The following is a 26,554-nucleotide window of genomic DNA, read 5'->3' on the forward strand; positions in this document are numbered from 1 at the left end:
TGAAAGGGTAACTGCAGGGGGGCATGAAGTAGAAACCCGAGGGACAAAGTATCAGAAAGGAGGATTTCCAGAATTTTCCAATTGGCAGTATTATTCATTCTTGGCATGCGACTTTCCGTATTTGATGGAGTTAATATTTATAAAACTTCATTCAAGTACGTTTTTTGTGGTATAGCAGACATTTGTTGTTTTTCTTTTTTGTTGTTTAATATCCATTTCCTCATCTATCCGTATTTCCTTGTGAGAAACTGCCTCTGTCCAGGGCACACACCATGGCATCAGACGGGCCTTCCCTGGAACCTGAACTGTGAGCAGACAGTCCACCTCGGCGCCTAACCTGGTTCCTGCTACGAACAAGACCAGTCCAGCCTCTAGAGTTGCCTTGTCCAGCACAGTGCCCTAGTTACCTAGGGATTCTGGGAGCCTCTCTGATAATCTTTCAATGAATTTCCTTCTGCTTAAGTTGGCTAGAGTAGGATTCTTTTACTCAACCTTTTATGGCACATCCAACATGAACCTGAAGGTGTCTCCTACAGGTCACTTAATGTTGTATAGGTCAGTGTGTGAATATTTAACAAAAGCAAATCCCTCTTTTCAAAGCTATGCCTCTTAAATATTAAGGTTATTTCTAAGTGGTGAGGAGGGAATTTCATTATATATGTTTTACAACAGAAGAACACATGTTTTATTAGTAAGAATTTTTAAATTAAATTTATTGGGGTGACAATGGTTAATAAGATATAGATTTCAAGTGTAATTTCCATGATACATGATCTGTATAATGTATTGTGTGTCCACCACCCAAATACTGATAAGAATTTGGAAGTGAGAGCCTGGGCTCACACCCTGAATTACGGTAATTTTTCCAGGCAAATTACTATCTAATCTTGCTGAGTTTTAGCTTCCTCACACACTAATAATAGAACTTGTCTCACAGAACTATTTTGAAGATAAAACTAATTAATACATGGAAAATACTAAGACTACCTAACACAAGGACCCAATCAATATTACATACGACTATGATACAAAATCAATTTCTGAAACATGGTAAGAAATACAAAACCCACAATGCAAACAAGATATTTTTTGAAATAATTTCTAAACAGTGAATCACTGATGATATAATGTAGACATTTTAGAAACTAAAAGTTGAGTATTTAGACAATTCACAGATCCGTAAGTTACATTAAGGAGTTTAATATCTGAATTTGGAAATAAAATTCCACAAGCACTGAAATGTTTAATTCGTCAAGGAATCTTCTCAGCTGTAAAAACTTGAGATGCTTGTCTCCTGGCCTTAAAAGAAAATAAAAAAAATTGTTAATTGTAAGCAATAAATCAATTAACTAGAATATATATTATCATTCTGATATTTAAAAAAGAAAATCTATATATTTTTTCAAAATAATGAAAATTTCTTAAGGAACATTACAATTTTGAATTTAAGAAATTAGGAATAAACATTTTTAAATCCAAGTCATAAAAAAATTAAATAAAATTCCAGATAAAGACTAAACAGAAAGAAGTAAAAAGAAAATATCATTTAAAAAAATGGAATAATAAGCCCAAAGTAAACATGCAGCAGGCTCACAATCAGAGAAGGGAAAACAGAAAGGAGAAATAGACGGCTATGAACAGAGAAAGCTTTAAGAAAATTATCTTATACATTATGGCCTTAAAAATGCCACCTTAAAAAATGTCAATGTCTGTGTTATTTTTACAACTTGAGTTACAAATCTAGGCATATTATACCAAGCTAAAACAAAGCTAAATCAAGTTAAGAGTATAAGGGTTACACATGGAAACAGAAATGTAATTTAACTAAAACATAACAAAATGTGAAAAGAATGAAAGAATATGGCTATTAAGTGGATTTGTATTTATTTTTTCACTTAATTTCATTAGGAGGTTTTTAAAAAAATAAGTATACTCCAACATCTAGAATAGAATTTTAAATTAATACTCAAAATATGTTTATGGCAGAAATTTCTTATGGTAATTATAAGACAGTTACCAGGATAAAAAATTTTTGAAGAACTGATTTTACCCCTTGAATAACAGCCACAGTTATTAAAATATTATAATTTAAATACCCAATGCAATTTGGGTATTTAAGTCACTGCAAAGAAACTTAAACAATCTGTGCCTTTATACTCCACACTGTGAAGTAAAAAGATTACTACCCTGGCGCTCTCTCACTTTAAACAACGCTAGTCCTTTCCCCCATGATCCTATCCTCCATAAATGCTCCTCATTAGTCCACCCTTCCCTCTTTAGAGGGAACAAATCAACGTGAAGTACTTGGATGGGGAAACTTTTTTCTTCAGGATTCTGAGAACTACACATTTTCTAGACTTGGTATGCTACCACATAGCTCTTTCATACCAAGTGGAGGGTTTGCAATTCCTGAAAATTTTTCTGTAATGAACCACTCATCACTTCACTGCAAGAGATAAAGAGGCAACTGTACTGAAGTTAAATTCTAAAACTGTGTACATCCAACAAGCCCAAGTGCATGGCAAGAGCCTCAGAAATCACATGAATCACGTTTAATAAACAATATCTGTAAGATCGACATGGGTTAGGTTTCCTTGGATTAAGTTAGGTTTTTTTACCATATATGCTATATAGATTGTCATTTTTAATCACTCACTTGACATTAAAAATTAAATTATTTAATATAAATTAAGTATTTTTATGAAGCTCTGAGCAATTAAGTACCATTTAAAATGTTAAAATGTCCATTCCAGAAATTAAATGACATAAAAACAAACTATCTTTCCCAACTTAATGATATAGAGAATAAGGTGTTTGGAGATACAAAGGGATAATACTGACTTCAAGTAAAAATTTTAAACTCAAGTTCAACTTGTTTAAGCTTCGAATAATAAATATTTAGATACTTACAATTTTCTCCTCTGCAGTAAGAACACCCTCTACTGCCACTATCTGGTATTGCTTATGCTTTAAATTTCCCACAAATTTCCGAAGATGCTTGAGACTGCTAGCTTCTATGTCTTGCTTTAATAGTTTCTGCATTTCTCGAGAAGGACATCCAGGATCAAATATTAGTAAACATAACGTTCGGTTTTTTCTCTCTTCAATTCCAACAACTGTTCGACTATGACCTATCAAAAAAGAAAATAACAGCTATATATATGTATCTATCTATAGTTACACATATAAATAACTACGTAACATACACACACTCAATAGTCTCTGTGTGTGCAAACGTGTATTTAGAATATAAGCATAGTTAGTCCCTTTGACATGGAGGTATCTGAGCTCTCTCACTCCTATGACACTAGAGTTCAGTTCTACTTCCTCACCTTCAGTTTTCCTTGGTTCAGTTTTAGTTTACTAAAGTCTTCACTACAAAAAGTCCTGCGCCATATACATTTCCTAATCCCTTCATCCTTCCTTTCAAAGTATCTCTGATGAAAGGATTTGAAGTTTACCTACCATAAGACAAAACTCCAAAGGTTCTAAAAGGTAAACCAAAGTAAATTTATACTATACCCTAGAATTTCAAAAGGGAGAGCTTAGCCTTTACAGCTTGTACTCCTAAATGATGAAACGCCTAACATTTACCTGTCCTCATTCCTGCCAATCCAGATCATCCATTCAACATATTTATCAAACATGCACGCACCAGGCGCTATTCCAGGCAGCCGGTGATACCACACAAGACAAACAAAACATTCCTGTCTTCATGGAGCTCACATCACAGTAGGAAGAAATACTCCATAAACAAGATAAATAAGTAAAGTATAGATTAGGCTCTATATGTAAAAAAATAAAGCAGGGAAGAGGAATAAGAAATGCCAGTGGCAGGGAGTTGGGATGAGATGATGTTTTAATAAGGTGGTCAGGGAAGGCCTCACTGAAGTGATATATAGGTAAAGGCCTGAAAAAAATAAGGGATAAGCCATAAAGGAAGAGAGAACCAGGCAGCCCTGAAGATACCAGGGATATCATTTTTCATTACCCAGGAATGGACTATAATGAAAATGTAACTATGAAAATCACACAGACTATTGTCATAATACTCTCCTCCTCTCCACGGTCAGAATCTTAACCTGTCCTAAAGCAGAAGCTAATTCGTTGTCTTATAAAGATATTCTTATAAATTACACTTATTATCTGAGTTGCACTAACCTTGGTGCTGCAGATAGACAGGAGGTTTAGATGTACACACTACTTTTGGACCCCCTTCCCTCTCTGAAGAATAATAGTTCAGTATCCATTCAAATAGGCGAGGGTGTGTACCCAAAGGACCAGTGGGCTTGTGAAAATCCACAATATGGCACCTAGAAAAAATGGACAGAATATTAGAGAATATTTTAAAAATCATTTTCATCAGTGGGGTTATCAAATACAAAAAATTCTTAGTTTAGAACTTCTTATATCTCATTTTCCTAAGAAGAAAAAAAATACAAATTTTATTATTTATATTAAAAAATGTCATTTATGAGGAAATAATTATTTGTAACTTCATAATAAAGTTGATGACTGACCTAGAAGTTATAAAAGATTTACACAAAATCTCCATGAGTAGTAAATAAGGATTATACTTGATTTTTAAAAATCACCTACATATAACCTGAGACACAGCTTTTATTCTAAAGCCTCTGAACCAGATTATCAATTAAAAGCTTGCTTCTAATTCATTCCTCAACAGCCTTTCAAATCTATTAAAAATATCCTGAATCTTTTTCCTGCCAGGTCTCAAATGCCAATAATAAACAAGAAAAGAATACCTGTAAAAATCAGAAAAACCTATATGTACCTCCATCTATACATCTATCTATTGCTCTCCTCTTTGGCACCAGACCCCAGTGGTATTATTTCACCAAGAGGAAGCCAACCTTGAATTAACAAAATTATTTTAACCAGAAGCACTGTTTACACTCTTCAAAAACTATTTTTAAAAGGTCAGGTATAAACAAAAACAAGTAAAAGCTTTATTTTCATTTAAAGTATAGCACAGATATCTGTCCTTGTCTCTGTTGGCAATAAAATCTCTAAATACTTCCAAATTGTAATGGTTGCTATCTTTAACTTCAGTAAGTTTAATATTGGTAACTTTGAAACTGATTACTACTGAGTTGTAAATATGGAAACGAAGTTTTGGAAAATTGTTAAAACAGTAGAAACCACTTTTGGCTTAGCAGTTGACTGCATGTTTATATTTAGAACAGTACCTAACAGAGTATAATTCATAGAGTGCAAAAAAAAAAAAAAAAAAGACATTCAAATAACTAGGAAATGAATTCAGGGCTTATTAATAAAAAGGCTTTATTGAAAGGAAGACTAAACCTTCTCAGGTACCAAGAAAATATATCAGGTATTTTAGATAGAAATTTTCCTTTCCTTAAAATTTATTTAAGAGCTCAAACATGGCCTGGCTGGACGTGGCTCAGTGGTTGAACATCGACCTAGGATCCAGGCGATTGGGGTTCAATTCCTGGTCGGGGCACAGGCCCGGGTTGCAGGCTCGATCCCCAGTCTGGGGCGGGCAGGAGGCAGCCGATCAATGACTTTCTCATCATTGATGTTTCTCTCTCTCTCTCTCCCTCTCCTTTCCTCTCTCTGAAATCAATAAAGATATATTTTAAAAAAAAAAAAAAGCTCAAACATGATACAGTACATGTAATAGGAAAACAGACTGGCAAAAAGAAAAAAAGGGAAAAAGAAATTTAGAGGGCATGAGAATAGTTCAATTTAAATTATCCAAGAAAGTTATTATACACACATTGGTTTTTTATTAAAAATATTTTTACTTCTAAATCTACTCAATTAATATGGGAGAAATGATATAAAACACTGGCTAAATTACCTAGGAACAAACATAAAAGAAAATATGGAGTCATGAAGCTTAAGGTAAATTTTCCATTAAAGATGATCACAAGCATCTATCTCCTTTCCCTCCTGAAAGCCCAACAACATAATATGGTGGGAGAAAATTACGTAAATACCCAAGGACAAGGAGAATGGGACAGATGAGAAACTCATGGAATTATAAAAAATGGAAAGCTGCATAAAAGTGAATGCAAAGAAGTAAAGACAACTGTCTTAAAACCCAAGGGCTGAAAGCGTTAGAGGCACAAGGTAGAGGGGAGAGTAGTAGTGGGGACAAAAATATGAGGTTAATTGGAAGTTTGTATAAAGAAGGCAAAATACTCCTCACCACCCTGCCACCCCCCACTCCACGGAGGCAGGAGCTGTAGCAGAAGAGTGGCCCCTGAGAAAAGGTCTCTGTCTGTACTGTTATCTGAGAGTTCCCCAACCAAATAGCAAGTTTCCACCTAAGACTCCTTAAATGAAGTCTGCTACTCAGTGAGCGCCATGCAATCCCACAGGACCTCCAATCAGCTTTTTAGTGCCTTGTTCCTCACTCTAGGAATAGACAATTAAGGGTTTACAGAAGTTAGAATGCCTTCAAAACAGAAAAGACTAAAATAGATAGATATAAAACAAATTAACATGGAGGAAACAGAAAAAGGTGAGGAACAGAAAGGTACAAAGTATTGGGAAAAAACTGTGCAACCATAAAAGAATACCATCCTATGAAATTACCCCTTGGAATTAAAAACATGACTGCTAAAATAAACATTTCAAGGAGCAGTTGGGAGATAAAGTTGAGTGAATCTAGACAGTAAAACAAAAAGCAAATATAAAAAATAAGACATGACCAATACACTTACAGTTAACCTCTGAGCTCTTACTACATTCTGATCATAGTTCCAAGCACTTTATTATCTCATTTAATTATCACTATAACTCTATGAAGTAGTTACTATTTATATGTTCTTTTATCAATGGTGGAATTAAGACAGAAATACCCTATAATCAAAATAAATGAGGGTACAGACAAGTTAAGTCACAGAGCAGGTAGTTAGGAAAGCCAGAAGTAATTGCAGGCACCTGACTCCAAAGTCCAAGCTTTTAAACACTATCCTGAGATCTTACAACTCACCATTCTAGATTCGAAAGGAAAAACAAATGCCTACACAATGTATCAAAGCCCCACATTCCCAGTGAAATTTCATAATGTCAGGGCTAAGAGAAAATGCAAAAAACTTCCAAAAAAAAAAAAAAAGTAGGTTATACATTCAGGAATGAGAATCTGGTGGCATCTTACCGTTGCAATAGTAATACCTACTGATCACTAGAAGTCAAGAGAGTAAAAACTAAATATGATCTGAAAGTGATTTTGAATTTAGAGAAATATAGCCAACCAAAGTATCATTTAAGTAATAGGGACTAGGGACCCTTTCTTAGGAAGCTGAAGAAGAAAGTGTTCAAGCAAAAGAGAGTAATCCACAAAAGAGGGTAATCCAAAAAAGAGGAAGACAGGGAATCCAGGAAAAAGCCAGTCTCCAATTCAAGAAAACAGTGAAGAAACACTATGTGGTTAGTTCCGGAGGGGATCTAGAAGGCAAATAATCCAGACCGGAGCAAAGAGGATAGATAGCTTCAAGAAGGAGGCATCCAGGAATAGGAGTGCTTCATATTACATGATAGCGAAGTGTTTACAAAAACTTAAGACTATGATGCAGCCAAACAGTAAAAGGGAAAAGGAAAGGCAATTTTCAACTCAAGGAAAAGTATTTTAAAATAAAATCAGCAATAATATTTATACAGTCATGACGTAAACTCTAACTTTAACTTAATAAAAGCAGAAATTTAACCATGTTAGAAGGATTGAGGGCGAACAGGTGGGAGATATAAGGGGAACGCAATAGATAAAGTCTAAAACTGATGAAACCAAGAAAAAGTCACAAAAGCATATTATTTAATACCAATGGCAGTGACAGCTGCCTCTGAGAAACAGGACTAGAGAACAGAGAGGAGCATGAGACAGGGAATGAGTTGCTGATTTTCATTATAAACCTTTCAGTGCTACTTAAAGGTATTTTATTTTTTAACTATCGCTTTGATAGAAAAGAAAAAAAAAAAAACACCAAAAAACCCCAGAAACAATAAAACCTCCCAGATATGACAATAATACAAACTTGGCATTTTAGGTACATACTTTACCCTTAGGGAGGTCAGAAGTGTATATATTTCACATGCTCCGATCCAGGCCTTTGTTCCCTGTAACCTGTCATTAAGTTGGGAGGCTCCCTGAGGATCAAAACCTTCCCTCCATGCATCTTCAATCATAGACTGAATTTTTGGAATACAAGGAACTGGCATACCTAAAATCATACAAGCAAACCTGTTACATGACAGTTATTAAAGTGCTGAATAATATCATTTAGCAGTAAACCACTTACTCTAGAGGAATCTACAACAGTTTTTAAGACAGTTATTCACGACATCTTCTGTTGTATCAGTTTCTCTTCCTCCAACCAGAATTCAAGTTTTTAATGTAAATATCCACTAAAGTATTTCTTTATCAAAGCCATTAATTGTCCCTACTATATATTAATTAATGTACAGCATTTACTCTAGAGAGTTATTCCTGACATTTTCTACTGTATCAGTTTCTTAATGTAAATATCCAAAATACTTATTCATTAAAGCTATTAATTATGCCCACTATATATTAATTCCATATCATATATACTTTATACGATGACAAATTCAAAGTATTGCACTTCACATACCTTTCAAGCAATCATCATAAGCATCATTTTGTAATAATGATGACAGTAGCATTTGGAAGTTTCTGTAACCACAACCCCAACCTTTGTCACCAAAAGATGAATGAAAGTGATCCACTGCTGCAGAAAGCCACACACGCCTCTCATCTGTGGCAGCATTCTGGTAATACCTATAAAGTGCTTCAATAATTCCTAAAGTAGAAAAGAGATTGAGAAGATTTGGAAGAATTGGTTACTTTCTAATATATTTCTAATATTAATCTGTCTCCCAGATCTAAATTCTGTCAATTCCATCTTCTTTATCTTTTTACTGATATAACCTTAGCTCAGGTCCTACTTTGCCATTACATCAATCACTTCTGAACTTCAAGGCAGCTTATCAAAAGGACACAGTATATTTTAGGGCGGTGTTCTGTAATCTTTTGTATTTATATTTATTTTAAATTACATATATTAGTTGTTCTATAGTAACTCTAAAATATATGAACAAATAGAAATTAAACAATGAAACAAATTAAAAACAAACAGAAGTTCTAATATTTTCTTCCTGTATACCCGAATGAATCATATTATGGATTTCCTGGGATCTCCTATTCCACACAGAAATCTTTTTACATAGAGACCCTTAGAGAAGTAAAAGTGGAGAAAGTACAGATTCATTAAATGGTACTAAGATAAATAAGCAATAAGAAATTTAAGTATTGTTATAAATAAAGGGAAAATATTTGATCCATACCTTCTCTCTCTCTCTCACACACAGACACACACACACACACACACACAAATAAATTGCAAGTGGATTAAAGTCAAAATATGAAAAGCAAAGTATAAATTTTGAAAAAATATAAAGAAATATGTTTATGACCTCAAAGATGGGGGAGTTTCTTAAACGACACTAAGGATACAAATAAAGAAAAAATCAAGAAATTTGATTACGTTCAAATTTAAAACTCTGTCTCAAGACACTATGTACAAAACATTAAAAATGGAACTGCCATATGATCCAGTGATTCTAATCCAAAACACTAATTCAGAAGAATATATGGAAGATATGGAAGTAGTCCAAGTGCCCATCAACAGACGAGTGGATAAAAAAAGGGTGGTACACATATACAATGGAGTATTACTCAGCCATAAAAAAGAATGAAATCTTACCACTTGTGATAACATGGATGGACCTAGGGGTGTTATGCTAAGTGAAATAAGTCAGTCAGTGAAAGACAAATACCATGTGATTTCACTTCTATGTGGAATCTAAAGAGCAAAATAAATGAACAAAGTTGACACAAACTCATAGATACAGAGAACAGACTGATGATAGCCAGAGGGGAGGAGTTGGGGGACTGAGTAAAAAAGGTGAAAGGATTGAGGAGTACAAATTGGTAGTTATAAAATAGTCATGGGGATGTAAAGTATATCATAGAGAATATAGTCAATAGTATTATAACTATGTATGGTGCCAGGTGGGTATTTCAAATATTGGAGAGACCACTTTGTAAAGTATGTTTGTGTAACCACTATGCTGTACACCTGAAACTAATACAAAATACCACTGAATATAATTGAAATTGAAAAATAAAATTAAAAAAATAAACGTATCAATTTAAAGGCAAATTATTAGACATGAAGAAGATATTTGTATCTCATAAAACCAACAAAGAATTAGAATTCTGAATTCTTAGAGGAGTCCCACAAATTAGTAAGAAAAAGAAAAACAGCCCAGCCGGCATGGCTCAGCAGTTGAGCATCAATCTATTATCCATGAGATCATGGTTTGATTCCCAGTCAAGGCGCATGCCAAGGGCTGCAGGCTCGATCCCCAGTGCGGGGAGTGCAGGAGGCAGCCAATCAATGACTCTCTCATCACTGATCTCCCTCCCTCCTTCCCTCCCTCCCTCCCCCAAAAAAGGAAAAAGAATGAGGAAAAAATACTGAACAATATGGTATGCCCACTTTGAAACGTTCTATAATGTATAAAATACACATTGTATTTTGAAGGATGTACAAATACTGCAAAATATCTCATTAATAGTTTTTTTAAGTGCTGATTACATTTTAAAATATTATGAACCTGATGGACTTAAAATTAATTTTACATGGTCCTTTTTATGTTATCTAATATGACTACTGAAAATTTAAAATTATCTATGTGACCCACTTATATTTCTATTAGATGGCACTGGTCTAGAACATAGTAAGCACTTATCAGAAACTTTTTTAAAAGGTTCATTTTCAAATACGAAGTAAATTAACACAATATAAAAGTGAATTATTTACTGTAAAAACAGAAGTTTAGAAGTTTCAACGCAACACATTTAAAAAAATTATTTGAATCATTTCACCTAAATCTATATAAACTGTGGGCTATGAAAATCAGGCAAAATTCAAGGAATTCTGCTTATTGCTCTGATTAGACTATTAAAACCATGATTTTGATGTTTAAGAACTCACCAGAAGTTTTTGTTTTTCCATCATCAATACCAATAGCTAGTGATTCCATCATATCAGCTTTTCTTCTGTGAAACTCAGATGGAGGCATTCTTCCACTATTTACTTCTCTCTCCATACTTCGTAGTAGCTGTTGTTTGTACCCTCCAGAATTATCTAAACCATATTGTCGCTATTGAACATAAAAACAAATAACTTAATTTTTATGTCCCTTTACCCTCAGTGAGGAAGGAAACTTGCAGTTTTATTCATCTGGAAACATTCTGGTTGACAGACTTTTATGGAAGTCAATTTGAAGATTTTTATGAAAAATAAATCACACACACACAAAATCCCTGAATAACAGCCTTCTCTACAAACAACGATCATGGCAAGAGACTTGTTTTCCTTGTATTAGGGAAAGCAGAGAATTCTGTCTTCCTACTAAAAGTACTGTAAAAAGCAGATGAGTTCTGAACATTCTGCTGATTTTTGGAAGGAAATCTGTCCGTACTTGTTATGTGGTTCCCAGGCTAGCCTACAAAGGCCTACTTAATTCATAATTCATTCAGGCATTCATTCTACATAGTAAATGAACCATGTTTTTACACACTGAACAGAGAATCTCAAAAAATATGTATAATGCAGCCTTCTTGGAAAAAGTGTCTGAGATCTAAACAACTAACTTGCAAAGTTACACAACAAATTCAACTTTAATACTGGAAACTTTTGTATTTATAATGTCCAAAATTACATAAGGCAAGACGACTTGGGGAAAAAGCCAACTTTCTTTCCTCTTTTGAATCCTGGTGGGAAAATATTTTTCACGTAAATGAATCACCAATGAGAAAAATAACCAAAGTTAGATATTCCAAAGTGAGAATTAAATTTTCTCACACATTGCCATGCCTGAGATGTCTAAGAAAAACGTCAGAGGCCAAATAAGTTTGGGAAAATTATGATATGCACAATGCACATTAGTATATAAAAGGATTTGATAAGTCCTGAAGTATACAACCTATTCTTTTATTTTTCAATTACAGTTTACTTTCAATATTATTCTGCATTAGTTTCAGGTGTACAGCATAGTGCTTAGACAGTGTATACTTTACCAAGTGCTCCCTCTGCTATTTCAAGTACCCACATGGCAACATATATAATGATTACTATGTTACAATACTATATTCCCTACTTTACATCCCCATGACTATTTTATAACTACCAACTTGTATTTCTTTTTTAAAAAATTAATCTTTATTGATTTCAGAGAGAGGAAGCGAGAGGAAGAGATAAAGAAACACCAATGATGAGTCATTGATTGGCTGCTTCCTGCACACCCCCAACTGGAGAACAAGCCCAAAGTCCGGGCATGTGCCCTGACCAGGAATCCAAACCCAAATCTCCTGGATCCTAAGTTGATGCTCAACCACTAAGCCAAGCCGGCTGGGAACCAATTTGTACTTAATCCTTTTACCTTTTTCAACCAGTCTTCAACCGCCCTGCCCTCTGGCTATCATCAGTCTGCTCTGTTTCTATGAGTCTGTTATTTTGCTTGTTCATTTATTCTGCTCTTTAGATTCCACACATAAGTGAAATCCTATGGGATTTGTCTTTCTCTGATGGATTCCTTTCACTCAGCATAATACCTTCTAGGCCCGCCCCCGCTGTCACAAACGGTAAGATTCCGTTCTATTTCACAGCTGAGTAATATTCTATTGTATACATGTCCCACAGCTTTCTTACCCACTCATCTACCGATGGGCACTTGGGTCGCTTCTATATCTCATTTATTGTAAATAACACTGCAATGAACATAGTGGTGGCTGCATTCTTTCAAATTTGTGTCTTGGGTTTCTTCAGATATATATCCAGATGTGGGATCGCTGGGTCATAAGGCAGTTCTATTTTTAATTTTTTAAGGACCCTCCATACTGCTTTCCACAGTGGCTGCACCAAACTGCATTCCCACCAACAGTGCACAAGGGCTCCCTTTTCTCCACATCCCAGTCAACACTTGTTTGATTTGTTGATGGTGCCATTCTGACAGGTGTGAGGTGATACCTCCTTTCGGTTTTAATTTGCATCTCTCTGATGATTAGTGATGTTGAGCATCTTTTCATATCCAATTGGCCATCTGTATGTCCTCTGTGGAGAAGTGTCTATTCATATCCTCTGCCCATTTTTAATTGGATTGTTTGGTTTTTGGGTGTTGTGTTGTATGAGTTCTTCATATATTTTGGATATGAACCTCTTTAACTGAATACTTTCAAATTTACTGGATTATAAAACCTTTTTATCCACATATTATCCTATTAAGACATACAAAAACAACATTTAACAACTCTGTGAGTATTACTAGCACAGATGATATCATAGTCCACTGCAAATTAGGAATGAAAAAGTATAACAATCTATTAAACATCTAAAGGCATTAAAAATATAAAAGATGTTGCCAGTTTTGTTGAACACCACCACCCACCTAACAAAGTTTCAAATATCATCAAAAACATTTTCCATTAAAAATGGTTCTAAATGCCTGAATTGCAACCACTAAAAGAATTTAAGATCAGACAGGAGACATTAATTGTAAATTTCTTTTTTAAGTATCTTTAGAAACATTTAAATTATGAGTCTAGTTTCTTAATTTGCCCCATCAACTTAACATAGGTTTGAATCCAAGCTTTACTTTTTTTTAAATATATATTTTTAAAAAATATATCTTTATTGATTTCAAAGAGAGGAAGGGAGAGGGAGAGAGAGCGATAGAAACATCAATGATGAGAGAGTTGTCATTGATCGGCTGCCTCCTGCATGCCCCCGACTGGAGATCGAGCCAGCAACCAGGGCATGTGCCCTGACCTCGAATAGAACTGCAATCTCCGGGATCCTAGGTCGATGCTCACCTGCCGAGGCACGCCTGGATGGGCCCAAGCTTTACATTTAATATTGCCTGATCCTGAGCAAGTTAAGATACTTAAGCACTATTTGTCTCCGTTTTTCCTTTGTAAAATAAAGGAAAAAAAGAAAGAAAGCTTAAGGTAATTTCTTCATAGAGTGTGGTGAAGATTTTGGGATCTGATATATAAAGTGCTTACCCTAGTGGGTGATCAGAATGAGTACTGACAAAGGTGCCTGTTAGGAACTGTAATATTTAGAATTCAGTCTTGACGGCATGTCGGAAAATGAAGAAGAATTCTACCAAAACAAAATAATGTATAATTGTAATCTCTGTACCTGCAGCTTCTGAAATCCTTCCCTTTCTTGCCTTGATTCTTCAGATCTCCTCTTTCTGACTTCTTCTTGCTGAAGTTGGTGAGCCAATTCTAGATCTCTAGAACACTGGATTCGATCCATGCCTATCAGATATTTTTAGCGTTTAGAATAAAATAACTACTGAAATCAAAAATTATTTAGTACATGTTAATGTATATTTTTAAAAATTGAGTAAATGCTATTACTTTGCCTGTGGTTTATGCCTATAATGTCACACAAAAAATAAGTGCAAAGCCAGCAGAACTTAAACTACTCTGTAAGGGTATAACCTTCATTCATATTACTAATATTCACTGAGTGTTTAGGCTGTGACAAGGAGTTTTCATTAATTATCTTATTTGGATCCTTGTCACAACATTAGGAAGAAACCTTCTGAAGAAACGAAAACTTACAGAAATTAAGCAACACCCTTCATTGGTGTTCCTTTTTTAACACAAATCAGATAGACTGGTTTTTGAAAAAAAATTGTGGGAAGAGGAAGGAAATACTAGAGCGTAAAAATATGTTTGCAAAATACAGATATTAGATCATGCAGATATTTAGTCTCGCCCAAACAAATAGTGCAACTCTGCAACATCTACCCGTTTCCTCTCTATCCAGTGATCCACAGATCCATTAGCCAGTGGCTTCTGGCTAGTATCTTATCTTCTTGATCTCCCAAATTGGTGGTTTAATTATGTATTTGACTATTCTTTCTTTCCTTTCAAATCTCTCAGCCTCCACCATAGCTTCCTATTTGGTCCCCACTTCTATTGTTGGAAACATGCAATTCACAACTGATATGTAGTGTACTTCTGAGGCTATCTACAGTACTCAGACCACATCTTTCTCTCATTACCCACTTTAGGCTTACAGAATAATTTATGCACCCATACAAAGCCTACCATAAACAAAGTAAGAATTATCAGATACTCAGCTCCAGAGGGTGATTCTTCCACAGTAGTTAGTAGAACCAACAGAGTACAAAACTGTTCCATCTTTGCTACAGTAATTCTCATCTTGGGATGAGTCTGAGTGAGCAGGTAATGCTATCTGTCCATGGAAATAATTGGTACTACAATCACTGACACTGGACACTAAAGGCCCTGCATTAACAGGTGGTATCTAAATGCCTTAAGAAACTGAAATCTATTAGAATACAATTGGTTTCTCTTAGGGTCTAAGTTATATTGTTTTAGTGGGACTGTGCAACTCATATAGTATTTTTCCACTTCTAAGTCACCATACTGATTACTTAAACAATAGCACATTAAAAAAATAGGAGACAGAGGAAAACTTTCATAGAGTCACTTATAAAACTAGTAAGGGGTAATGTAAGAAGCTGGGCTAGCAGCTGGAAAGGCACTTGAAAAAGTTTTAATCGTATAGTTCACACTCTTTAAAATTTATATGTGCTATATGGCAGCTTCCTAGTTCATCAACAACTTTGGCTAAGCAAATGCTAAATTCAGTTACTTCTAGCTTCTGAAAAAATGGCCTCAACTTACAAATCAAACAGATTTTTAAGACTGCACAATATTTCATTGCCTTCTCAACACTGGTACTCTGGGGCAAAACCCTGGATGCACACCTCTAGTTCAGCTGTTGGTCACAACAGTTTATTCTTCAGAATTTTTCTGTGAAAAAACCGTTTTTAAAAAGTTAGAATTAGATTCAAATTCTTTTAAGGGACAGATTTACTTTTGACCAGTATCCCTTTTCCCCACCTCTGCATCACTAGTCTAAAAATTACATGTGTCCTAGGAAGTAAAAAGTAAATAATGACGTTCTTATTTTTAAACACATAAACATACCTTGTCTAAAGCTGCTTTCTTCCAAATGCAAGTCCACATGTTCCTGGAGAATATGGTAATTGGAACAGATGAGCCCACACATAGGGCAGTCATACAGTGGTTGATCACAGTCTGTATTAGAGATACAATTCAATTGGTTTTATTTTTGAAACTTTTAGATTTTCACCCCAAGTCAAAGACTGTTTTGGTTTCATACCAAAGAATTTCTACAACTTGAAATGTCAAGTGTTTGAAAGTTCCTCCTCTGAGGATTTGAAGCCACAGTTTAGACGATATAAATTTACAGACATGCTCCAGCATCCTCTTTTCCTACTTCCATCTGCTTTATTTTTAACCAGCACATAAGAGGTTTTTCTCAGTCACTTGAAAATTTAAAAACAAAAAGGAAAAATTGGATGCAGCACATGCACTTTCCCTTTAGGAAAGAGCTTGGAAATATTCAGTTATATTATCTGTCTGATAATAATAAAGCTACAGAGCACACCAAGATGAGCGAAAGCACTAAATGTTTTCCTTTCAGTTCTGAGATATAACTGACATCTGGTGCTAAGTTCAAGGTGTACAGCACAATGACCCGATTTACTCATATTATGAAATGATCACTACAATAAGTTCAGTTACTGGAAGTTCAGTTACTTAGTTTGAACAGTGCTGAGAATTTAGCCTCTAAAGATCATATAAAAAGCAGGAAAAACATGTTTTTTTCCCTTGTGATGGGAACTTTTAGGGTTTACCCTCTTAGCAACTTTTAAATATAGCATACGGCAGTGTTAGCTATAGTCATCACATGCTACATTACATCCCCTGAATTTATTTTTAAAACTGAAAGTTTGTACCTTTGGCCACCTACATCCAATTTCCCCATCATTCACTCCTGCTTCTAGTAATCATAAATCAAATATCTTTTTCTATGAGTTTGGGTTTTTTATTTTTTAGATTCCATGTATAAGTGAGACTGTACAGTTACTTGATTTTTATGTCTGACTTATTTTACTTAGCATAATGCTATCAAGGTACAACCATGTGGGTACAAATGGCAGGATTTCCTTTTCATAGCTGAGTAATATTCCATTGTACTTATGTACCACATCTACTATCCACTAACCTCCTTAAATAAATAAAAGCTTTTTATAATTGGATTTAAAGCCATTTTTCTATTTCTAGGGTCAAGATGTGACTGAGCATAAGCACTAACCTTTCTTACCACTATAATAAAAGAAAATATTAACAAACACTGAGATCTATAGTCAAAACAAGAAAAGTAGAAAGGAAAATTAAAATGGTAGGTAGGAGCCAGTCTAGATAATGGCCTTTAGAGGCTCAATTCTCAGCACAGTTCAAACTAAGTGGTGAGATTCAGAATTCAAGCATTTAGCATAAAGCTAGATATTGGGATCATTCTACCTAGTTGGGAGCAAGAAATCAGAGTTGATCCCTCAAATAGCACTGCAGGCAGGTAAGTGCAGTTTGTCCAGGAGAGAAGAAGTGACACCTCTGCCAGACTAAGACCTGGCCCATACTGGACACTGAAGAGAAACCCAGATACACAGAGTGAAAGCACTGAGCAATCCAGACATTTAAGGTTTGGTTTGGAAGTGGAATAACTATGTTCAGCAAGTAGCTGAGACTCCTGTGCAGCTGTTTATTTCTGTGGACAAAATGAATGTGACTGGTTTCATTTTTATTGGATTAACTGACTTTAAAACTGAACTAAGTCAATCTGATATGTTTGATCAGAGTTTGCAATCAAGTCTTAAAATTAGTTGATATAATCTACAGCGGTGAATATGGAAACTAAGGTATAGAGCTACCCACTGATGTCCTCTCCAAGGTGAAATTTATTCAAAAGAAGAAATGACTTCAACAACAGTTAGATGAAATCAGCTAGGATACAGATAAGTGCTGTTTTGGAGATAAAGGCACACTAAAGGCTTTGGAAATGGGAGCTGTTAAGAGATTCTAACCGTTGATGAAAATCTTGATATAATGTTATGTTTCTCATTGCCAAGGCACAGAAGAGGAGTAACTTCTCTAACTGGAGAACAAGAGAAGTATAAGTTTCATTTTCATAGACAGGATAGAAATATGAGCTGACTGGGAACATGCCACTGTTGGAATGGTTTGCTAACAACTATAAAACATTTGGAGCTACCCTGGAAATAGTCACAGATAATTCACAAGCATCCCAGTTCATGAAAGAATGTGTAGGAATTAGAGTTATCCTGCAGTACCAAGTAGACTTCCAGGGAATGGAATACCAAGAGGAAACCATTGTTTTTTACCTGGATGAATGCCAGGTAGTTTTCAGGGTTCCTGCAAAACGTGCTTCACCCTCCTGCATCCAACCCAAGGAGCACACCCATGGTGGAATCCAAATAGATCCCTGCCTTACAATCGGAACATTTCCAAAACTTAATCCATGAGCATTAGATATCGAAAAGAAAAGAAAACCAGACCCAACTCTACACTTTGGTTTGTCATGGTGTTAGCATAGCAGCCTATAACTAAGTTCCTAAATGCCACTTCGAACTAATTTAAAAAGAAATCCAGTTTTTACTTCTATTTGATGGTGAAATTGGTTGCTCTCATCTTTTATGGGGAAAAAGATCTTTTTAATCTTCATACATAGAAGCAAAAATACATTCAGTGCTCTAAATCTTCACAAACAGAATTAACATCATAAGAAAAAGAAACGTTAGAAATAAAAAAAACACCAACAGAAGTATTTGATGGGCTCATTACCAGGCTGGACATGGCAAAAAAAAAGAATGTTAAGAGTGTCTGAACTTGTGGATATGACAAGGAATATTTCCCAAACTGAAAAGAGAAAAAAGACCAAAAAAAAAAAGAACAAAATATCTAAAGAACTCTTTAAAAATCAACAATAAGTAAACCAAAAACCAGATTAAAATATGGGCCAATGACCTTCACAGACACCTCACCAAAGATATACAGATGGTAAGTATGCATGTCAAAAGATGTTCATGTTATTAGGGATTTGCAAATTAAGATACTTCTAACACATATTAGAATGGCCCAAATTTGAAACACTGAAAACAAACACCAAATGCTGGCAAGAACTGAAATGAGAGTGCGGTCTCTGATCATAAGAGAATCAACTAGGACTCAATAACAAATAGTCAGAGTCCGAGACAGTCCAGATGCCCCTGGATTGGTGGTGTCTTTCTCCTCAGAAAGGCAATAAGCTACTCTCAATATGGCTGAAACATTTGTTAGCTGCATCCAAATTCTTTTCCATTATTGTATTTTATATTGCACCAAATGGAAATAAACATTGTTATAGATATAAACTGATTTTTAAAACATGGTTGCAATAATCTGATTTACAAACCAATTTTTAGGACACCGCATGTTAAACTGAGGCTAGTGTTGCTTATTATATAAAATGAACATTTTACCTTCTACTGGAGTGTCTAAAAGATTGGCATGCTTTGTTTTCACATGAGTTTCCATATCTTGAGTACAATCTTCTCTTTTTCCACAGAATGGACATTCAGGAGGACTATACATCGTCTCATATATTGATCCTTTTGTTTTGGATAGGTCACACTCTTTTTCCTTACTTTCCATGAGTCTTCTAGATTCAGTCAAATTCTCTGAATTAAAGGCTTTATGTTTTAAAGTACCATCCTTAGGCAGACTTTGAGCTGACATTTTTGAAAGATTAGATGCACAAGCTGAATGAACACTTGAATCAACTTCCATTCTATACTGTTGGGTGTTGTCCTTCTTGTTATCTGAAGTTCCATACTGTATTGTATTGATCCTCTCAAAGTTTCTTTCTCGTTCATTTTGCTCAAAATGAGCAGTTTCAATATGAAAACACATTTCATCATAATTCACCCCTGACAACTTGCAAAATGGACATGTAACTTCATTTTCCATGTGAACAATTAGGAGATGAGCCTTCATGTCTGGTTCTGAGGTTACTGTTTCACCACAAATGTCACAAGAAAGCATGGTACATCAGGGAGCTAGAAAAGAACACAGTAATATTTTAAGTTAGAAAATAAGAGTTGAAAAAGAAAATGCATTTTATAAAATGACTTGAAACAATTAAATTCATTTAAAACTGGAGTACTTAGATGAAGACATTTTCAATGTACTGTACTTACTGTTCCTCAAATATAGTAAATTATTAATAAATCTCACCTAAAATGCCCGTTTCAATTTTATGAGTTTAATAAAACAAAGGCACTAATAATACAAGTTTAAATAATTTTTCAAATATTTCAAAAACTATGGTGTGAGGTACAGAAAAAGTAACATTTATAAAATCATCCAGGTAAGATAAATCAAGTAAAAAAATACAAAGAAGCCTTATCAACTGATCTAAGTACAGAAACTTAAACTTGTTAACAAAGAGAGTGTAAATAAACACATGTTAACAATAGCTCTTAATAGTTAAAGAGCTTTATAAATATCAAACTAGTTTAAGTATCATTATTCTCCATGGAGTAAACCCTAGCTCAGATATGTCACTACAGGCAGAAAATGGTTAGCCAAAGTGCTGATCCAGTCAGGCTGATTCGAGAGTCAAGAGAACCGGATTATAATCTCAGGTTTCATAATTTTAAGTAAAACAGCCCACCTCTTTGAGGTTCGGTCTATAAAATGAGTTGTACTAAATCAGCAGGCACTTCTGAGTTCTGTGGCCTAATAAAGTACTAGCTACCGACAAAAGGTGATTTTGCTAAGAAATAATTTTTTAAAAAGCATTCACCTCCACAACCTTCATACTACAAACCATCGTTTAGCTACGGACTTAAAAATAAACAATAAAAGAAAGATAAGGGAAGTATTCCCATTATTTAAATGAATTTATTTTTATAAGAAGTCCCTACGCTGTCCTTATTTTTCTCATTTCCCTTATGACAAGTGAAAACGGTCCCTGGTTTTAGAAGGAAATTCCCCCAAACCCCTAGTGGAAAGACCGTCCCCCCGAGAGTTGCTCCCGCCCGGCCGGGACAGGACCAGCCACGGGAGACGCTGGACTCCCCGACACCTAGGGTGCGAGCGGCGCGGGGCCGGCGCCACAGGCCGGTGGGTAGGCGGCGAGGGGGCGGCAGGGCCAGGGCGCAGCGAGGCCAGGTCCGCGCCAGCGTCCCGAGGCAGGACTCGAAACCGGCTCAGCCACGAACTGGGCCTAGGAAATGAAAGCTGGGACCGTCAGTTCCTACCACGGGCCGGCCCGGCGATCGGGCCACGGCGACGGCCACACTGCCGCAGGCCGCGCTTCTCTTGGGGTCCCGCAGGGGAAGCCGTCTGGCTACCCGCAGAGGAGCGTGCGCGGAGCCGATTACCTTTCCCGGCCTGAGAGACGAACGTAGGCCCTCTCCTCACCCGGAGATTCACAGTTAACCGACAAGTGAACCGGCGCCTCCCTAAGACTTCAGCCTCCAGACTCACATTCAAAAAGCATTTCCTCCGGCCCCGGAAGGGGAGGGCTCCCGGCATGCACGGCGCGCCGGACGGGGTCGCAGTGCATTCTGGAAGTGGTAGTCATTTCTCTCCTGCCGCCAGGGTCCCCGCACCCGGGCACCCTGCGAGAAACTCGGCTCTGACGTATTTCTGAACGAAAGGGCGGGTCCCAGGGCACTGCACGAGTCCACAGTATCCACTGACTAGGACCTGAGTGCGCATTAAAGTGCTGCTAGGTGTCACACTCCAACCTATGCTCTGCAGATGCAGGGGCTCTAAGACAGGTTCTTGCCTCAAGGTTACAAGATCACAGGTATCTTATTTCTATGGTTCCGTCCTTACTTCATTCAACAAATATTTAATGAGTGTCTGTTTTAAAAAGGCATTCTGCATGGAACTGGAGCTGCAGCAGTAATCAAAGTACACAAAATCCAGGCCATTGGAAGCTTACGTTCTGAGGTAGAGAGGAAATGAACAAATAAATAAACTGATCGTGGTAAGTGTTACGAAGGAAATAAAACTGGGTTATTTACAGAAAGGACAACTGTAGTTAGCAGAGGTCTTTCTGAGGAGGTGAGTGAGCTTATGAACAACCTTGTGCCAACAGGAGGAAGAGCATTCCAGGCAGAGAAAATAATAAGAACAAAGCCTCTAAGACTGGAGCAACAAGAGCACTTTGTGACCTAAGCACACTGTTCTAGAAGTGGTTACAATGTGAGGTCAGATTTGTAGGCAAAAGTTAAATGGTGCAGGGCCTCATAGAAAACTATTGGAGTGTTTAAAGAGGGGAGTGGCATGGTCTGATGATGTACAATATATATTTTCAAAATCATTCTAGGTGCTGAGTAGTTAAACATGGCAAACTGAACTTGTACATTTATACACCATGCCTCTCAAAATCTACGAAAATGACAGGATAAAAATAATAATACAAATAACTGCAAATGAGATTTTAACAAAATTTGAAAGCTAGAAAAAGGGTGAATGTGTAGTAACTAGGTAGAGAAATCCACAAAAAACAAGTTAATTCATATACCAGACCCCTGGAGATGTTCAGAAATTCAGGACTAGGTACTTCTAAGAAAGATGTTAAATTTGGGCCTGAAAGAACATTTTGCTAAAATTCCGAATAAGGAGCAATTAGAACCCTACCTCCAGATGTCCTCCTGACATCATGAGGTTGCTAAGTGATTCATCCTTCCCTCCCAGACAGAACTCTACAGGTTTAGTTTATGAAGAAAATGAACTAGAGAGGCTGTAAAGTCAGAAATGCACAGTTAAGGGTGAGGGTCAAGGTGTTGGACTGAAAATGGGAAATAATGAAAGCTAAATACTGAATTATGAGGCCTCTAGCCATTTCCCCCTGTAACATTCTGATGTCTGATTTGTGTCTCCAGGTCAAGAGATTGGAAAATTATTTTCCAGGAAAACCATTGGTCCAAGAGAAAAGACCTACGGATAATGACTTGAAGAAAAATCCTCCAACGAATTAGCCAAGATCTCATTTTATCACTCTGTAGGGAGGCTGTCAGTGAGTAAACAAGCCCCGTGCATACATGGGCTTTCAATAAATTTCTTTCGTCTCTTTCTCTCTTAAATATGGATACTCGAAAATCACCAGGCATTGGAGTACCCCCTGTGGCAGGAAATATGAAAACCAAAATGATCAAAAAGGGAAAAAACAAACTCTGAAGAAACAGAGACAGTGAATAAAGGAGAGGAAAAAATATTTCGAGGAAACTGCAATTAGTTTCTTCAGAGACAAGAAAAGATATTTAATCCCTGAATAAAAAATAGGAAATAGCTTTTGGGGTTAAAAAAATACAAAAGCAGGAATAGAGAGCTGGAAGATAACCAAAAACAAAAAGAACAAGAGATGGAAAACAGGAGCTTGTTAGGAATAGGAATCATGCTTTTTTTTCTTCCTTATATATTCTGTGCCTAGCATTGCGTCTGGAAAAGTCTGTTTTCAATACTGTTCGTTGAACTTCAGGATGGTTTACAAGACTCTACATAATGTGTTAGAATATACTTTATCTGGAGTTATTTATTTCATATAGCAGTGACTACTTTTTGTGTCTGTGAAAAATGCACAGATGTTATAGGACTCAAAAGTTTAAATAAATAGCAAATTGAAAAGCTTTAAACAAAGGGGAGCATATAGGAAGAAGTTAATGCAGCTGAAGAAGGAAAGAGCCTCTGTGAAGCTGCACGAGGTTAGGATTTTGATCCGTTGTGTACACCGTTGTAACTCCAGTATCTAAAATAATGCTTTGCACCGATTAGGCCCTCCACCAATACTACGCTGTAGGACGGACGGACGGACGGACTGACGCATCAGTGAATGATCGACTGAGAACGCGCACGGAGGACCAGGAGAGAAGGACACACTCGGGCCGCAGGAACCGCGCGGGTCTGAACTCCGGGAGTCCCAGCTGACGTCGGCTCCTCCTCCGGCCGGTGCGGCTGGGGCGCGCCCCCTCCCCGCCCCTCTGCGGTCCGTGCGGCCGCCGCCGCCGCCGCCGCCGCCGCCGCCGCCGCCGCCGCCGCCGCCGCCGCCGCCGCCGCCGCCGCCGCCGCCGCCGCCGCCGCCGCCGCCGCCGCCGCCGCCGCCGCCGCCGCCGCCGCCGCCGCCGCCGCCGCGTGCAAGGGCTTCTGGGAAAGCCGGGCTTCGGGGTCTCGGGGAAGGGGCGCAGGTGGCCGCCATCTTGAGCTGCGAACCCGGTCGCGACGTTCAACGCTAGGGGCGGAGCGGCAAGCCCACCGTTACCCGCAGCGGACGCCGCAGCCGGGGAGTGGAAGCCAGGGCACCGGCTAGTGCCACCTTAATGGGTAAGTGGGACTGACACAGGCCAGGCTGGATGAGCCTCGGGTTTGGTCCCTTTGGGAGCTACTGGGTCCTGGGACCCCTGTTTTTATTGACCCGTCTCCTGGCGAAGGGTTCAGAAGCAGGCCACGCCGGGGCTTCTCTCAGCGTCCCCCGAGGGAGGCCGTGGTGGCGGGGGCGTGGCAGCTGGACCCGCGTGCGGACGCGGAGGCGCGGGGAGTGCAGATCCTCGTAGGCTGCCCGGCCCGTCCTGGGAAGGAGCTCCAGGCTGGGCGATTCCATTCTCTCCGCTTTGCTCCGTTTCTGGTTAGTTTTTCTTCCCGGTCTTCACTCCTGGCCTCAGCGTTTGTCTGTGTCCGGCAGCTTATTAAAACTGCCGTAATGTCCAGAATTAGGCAGGTTCGGTCCTGGGCCGTGCGTGTCGCACCCCCCGCCCCCGCCGGCTGCAGGTGCCTGGAAGGGCTCCGTCCCCACCCGACACGCCGGAGTTAGAGGCTTCTCCCTGCTAGCCCCGCAACCCCCAGCACGAAATTTTAATAGTGTGTCCTCGGTAATGGCTAAGAAGTGAAAGGGTCTGAAAGCTGTAAACGGAGCAGTGGTACTTCTAAGGAATATGACGTTGGCATTTACGCTTGAAAACTTTTTGAACACATTAGAAAGAACTGACTTGATGTCCCTTCGTCACAACACTCAATTCACGTTCTGTAGGAAAGTGACTGACTTTTTGGGTAAACAAAACACAGTTCTGTCTTTTAGATCTTTTAAGTACTGCTTGCTCGATGGCAGGGGCTGTAGCCGGCCCACTTCCTCCTTTGTACCAATCGTGTAATTTTACTAGTAGGCACCCAAACCCATAGAGATGGAGGCTTATGGGTACAAGAAATTCTGTTAATAGATGTTAGAAAAATTTTAGATTCCAGCTGTTTGCCCAACCTCAACACAGGTTTTCAAAGAGCTGAGTCAAAAATAAGCTTATGACTGAAGAAATTCCTCTGTTCTGCAACTTAAAGTGTTTGAATAGCATTCCTTCTATTTGAAATAACTTGCAGGAGACAACAGCCTAAAGTATAGTCTTCAAAGTTATTTTCCAGAGAATGAAACAATCCTATCGAGTGAGGAACTTGTAGAGATAATTTCCCTTAGACTTTATGTCCTCTTTAAAACAATTGCAGTGAAGATGCAGGCAAGAAGTTAGTGTTGTAGAAGAAAAAGGAACAAGTGATGTATCAGTTGTTGGTTGGGGCTAGATTTTATTTGGTTAACATATTTATAAAAAGGTTTTAATGTGATCGCTTAGATTAATAGTCTAGTGTATGTGTTGGGGAGTCACAAATGATTAAATCAGACGTGAGGAGAAAATATTAGAACTTCTGTTAGTTTACCTTTAAAACTATTACTTTAAAACTTTTTCTACTTGAGAATTTTATAATGGGGTAGTATTAGGCTAGTAATATATGTATATAAATAGACATACTGAGGATGAATGCACAAATATATTTTGTATACATAAGGATATGTGATCAAAAAGTTTAGAGGTCAAGGACCTACCTAGATAATGCCTAATGTATAGGTGATAATTATTTTTAAGAGGGTTATTGCTGTGAACATTTCATTTTGCTAAAATATTTTATATTTATTGAGCATACAGGTTGGGGCAAAGGTAGGTTTACAGTTGTGATTACCTGATATGAGTTTATTGTATTTATGATTGTATTATTTTCCATACAAACAACTGTAAACCCATTTTTGCCCCTCCTGTAATAGTGTCTACAGTAAGTTAAGTACCATATGAAACATCAGATTTGATAATTAGGTCGCTGATAAAGATAGTGAGAGAAATTTCATGAGTGGTGGAGCTAAAGGTAGAACAGAATGGGCTGAGGACTTTGGAATGATTTAAAAAGTATTTTCTGTCTTTGAACTTGTGTATTATAGCAATTAAAGTGTATTTATAATCCAACCAAATCCCTCTCTAAAATATTTAATGAATTGATTTCAGAAATACTGTGTGCACCAACAAATATTTGTCATTAGAAACAACTGGATCAAGCTTTATTAATAACAATGTTAGCATTGTTCTTTATCTCACATATAAAAATTCTGTGTCATTAATAAGAGCTTAATCTCTTGGAGGAGAAAAATAGAGATCAGAGTTCATTACTGATCTTCAACAAACT

The 26,554-nt window shown here is 37.2% G+C and overlaps 2 protein-coding genes, 1 long non-coding RNA gene and 1 pseudogene across 4 annotated transcripts in view; 3 read left to right on the forward strand and 1 right to left on the reverse strand.

The window, feature by feature from the left end:
- Nucleotides 1-652: 652 nt before the first annotated feature.
- Nucleotides 653-21,546, reverse strand: ZUP1 (zinc finger containing ubiquitin peptidase 1). 2 transcript variants are annotated; one of them, XM_016198702.2, is made up of 10 exons: nucleotides 21,433-21,546; nucleotides 19,528-20,103; nucleotides 16,109-16,219; nucleotides 14,277-14,398; nucleotides 11,067-11,235; nucleotides 8,619-8,807; nucleotides 8,042-8,207; nucleotides 4,162-4,313; nucleotides 2,911-3,131; nucleotides 653-1,299 (listed from the first exon to the last, which is right to left on the reverse strand). In XM_016198702.2, the coding sequence occupies exons 2-10, from the start codon at nucleotides 20,087-20,089 to the stop codon at nucleotides 1,252-1,254; spliced, it is 1,740 nt and encodes a 579-aa protein (XP_016054188.2). In that variant the 5' UTR covers nucleotides 20,090-20,103; nucleotides 21,433-21,546; the 3' UTR covers nucleotides 653-1,251. The 2 variants fall into 2 exon arrangements, with proteins under 2 accessions (XP_016054188.2, XP_087673703.1); XM_087817577.1 differs by lacking the exon at nucleotides 21,433-21,546 and adding an exon at nucleotides 21,310-21,326.
- LOC107526303 (eukaryotic peptide chain release factor subunit 1 pseudogene) lies at nucleotides 17,130-18,531 on the forward strand (annotated as a pseudogene).
- Nucleotides 21,547-21,879: 333 nt separating the features above from the next.
- Nucleotides 21,880-23,986, forward strand: LOC107526314 (uncharacterized). Its single transcript, XR_001602151.2, has 3 exons — nucleotides 21,880-22,046; nucleotides 22,948-23,081; nucleotides 23,837-23,986. It is a non-coding gene; the product is annotated as an uncharacterized LOC107526314 (long non-coding RNA).
- Nucleotides 23,987-24,279: 293 nt separating this feature from the next.
- The window catches only part of KPNA5 (karyopherin subunit alpha 5), a 41,704-nt gene continuing 39,429 nt past the window's right edge, over nucleotides 24,280-26,554 (forward strand). Inside the window, exon 1 of the mRNA XM_016198703.2 lies at nucleotides 24,280-24,382. Within this exon, the coding sequence (XP_016054189.1) occupies nucleotides 24,379-24,382 (4 nt within the window). The 5' untranslated portion in view covers nucleotides 24,280-24,378. The remainder of the gene's footprint in view (nucleotides 24,383-26,554) is intronic.

This window comes from Miniopterus natalensis, chromosome 5 (genome assembly GCF_054644295.1).
Source record: "Miniopterus natalensis isolate mMinNat1 chromosome 5, mMinNat1.hap1, whole genome shotgun sequence".
Taxonomy (NCBI): Eukaryota; Metazoa; Chordata; class Mammalia; order Chiroptera; family Miniopteridae; genus Miniopterus; species Miniopterus natalensis.

Bases quoted from the DNA above. Each gene is read 5' to 3' on its own strand.
- ZUP1 (XM_016198702.2), bottom strand. From the start codon at position 20,089: ATGCTTTCTTGTGACATTTGTGGTGAAACAGTAACCTCAGAACCAGAC. The intron at 4,314-8,041 runs GTATGTACCTAA...CATTTTTTCTAG, and splicing joins CTGACCTCCCTAAGGGTAAA to GTGCCATATTGTGGATTTTC. The intron at 1,300-2,910 runs GTAAGTATCTAA...TTTTCTTTTAAG, and splicing joins TTACTGCAGAGGAGAAAATT to GCCAGGAGACAAGCATCTCA.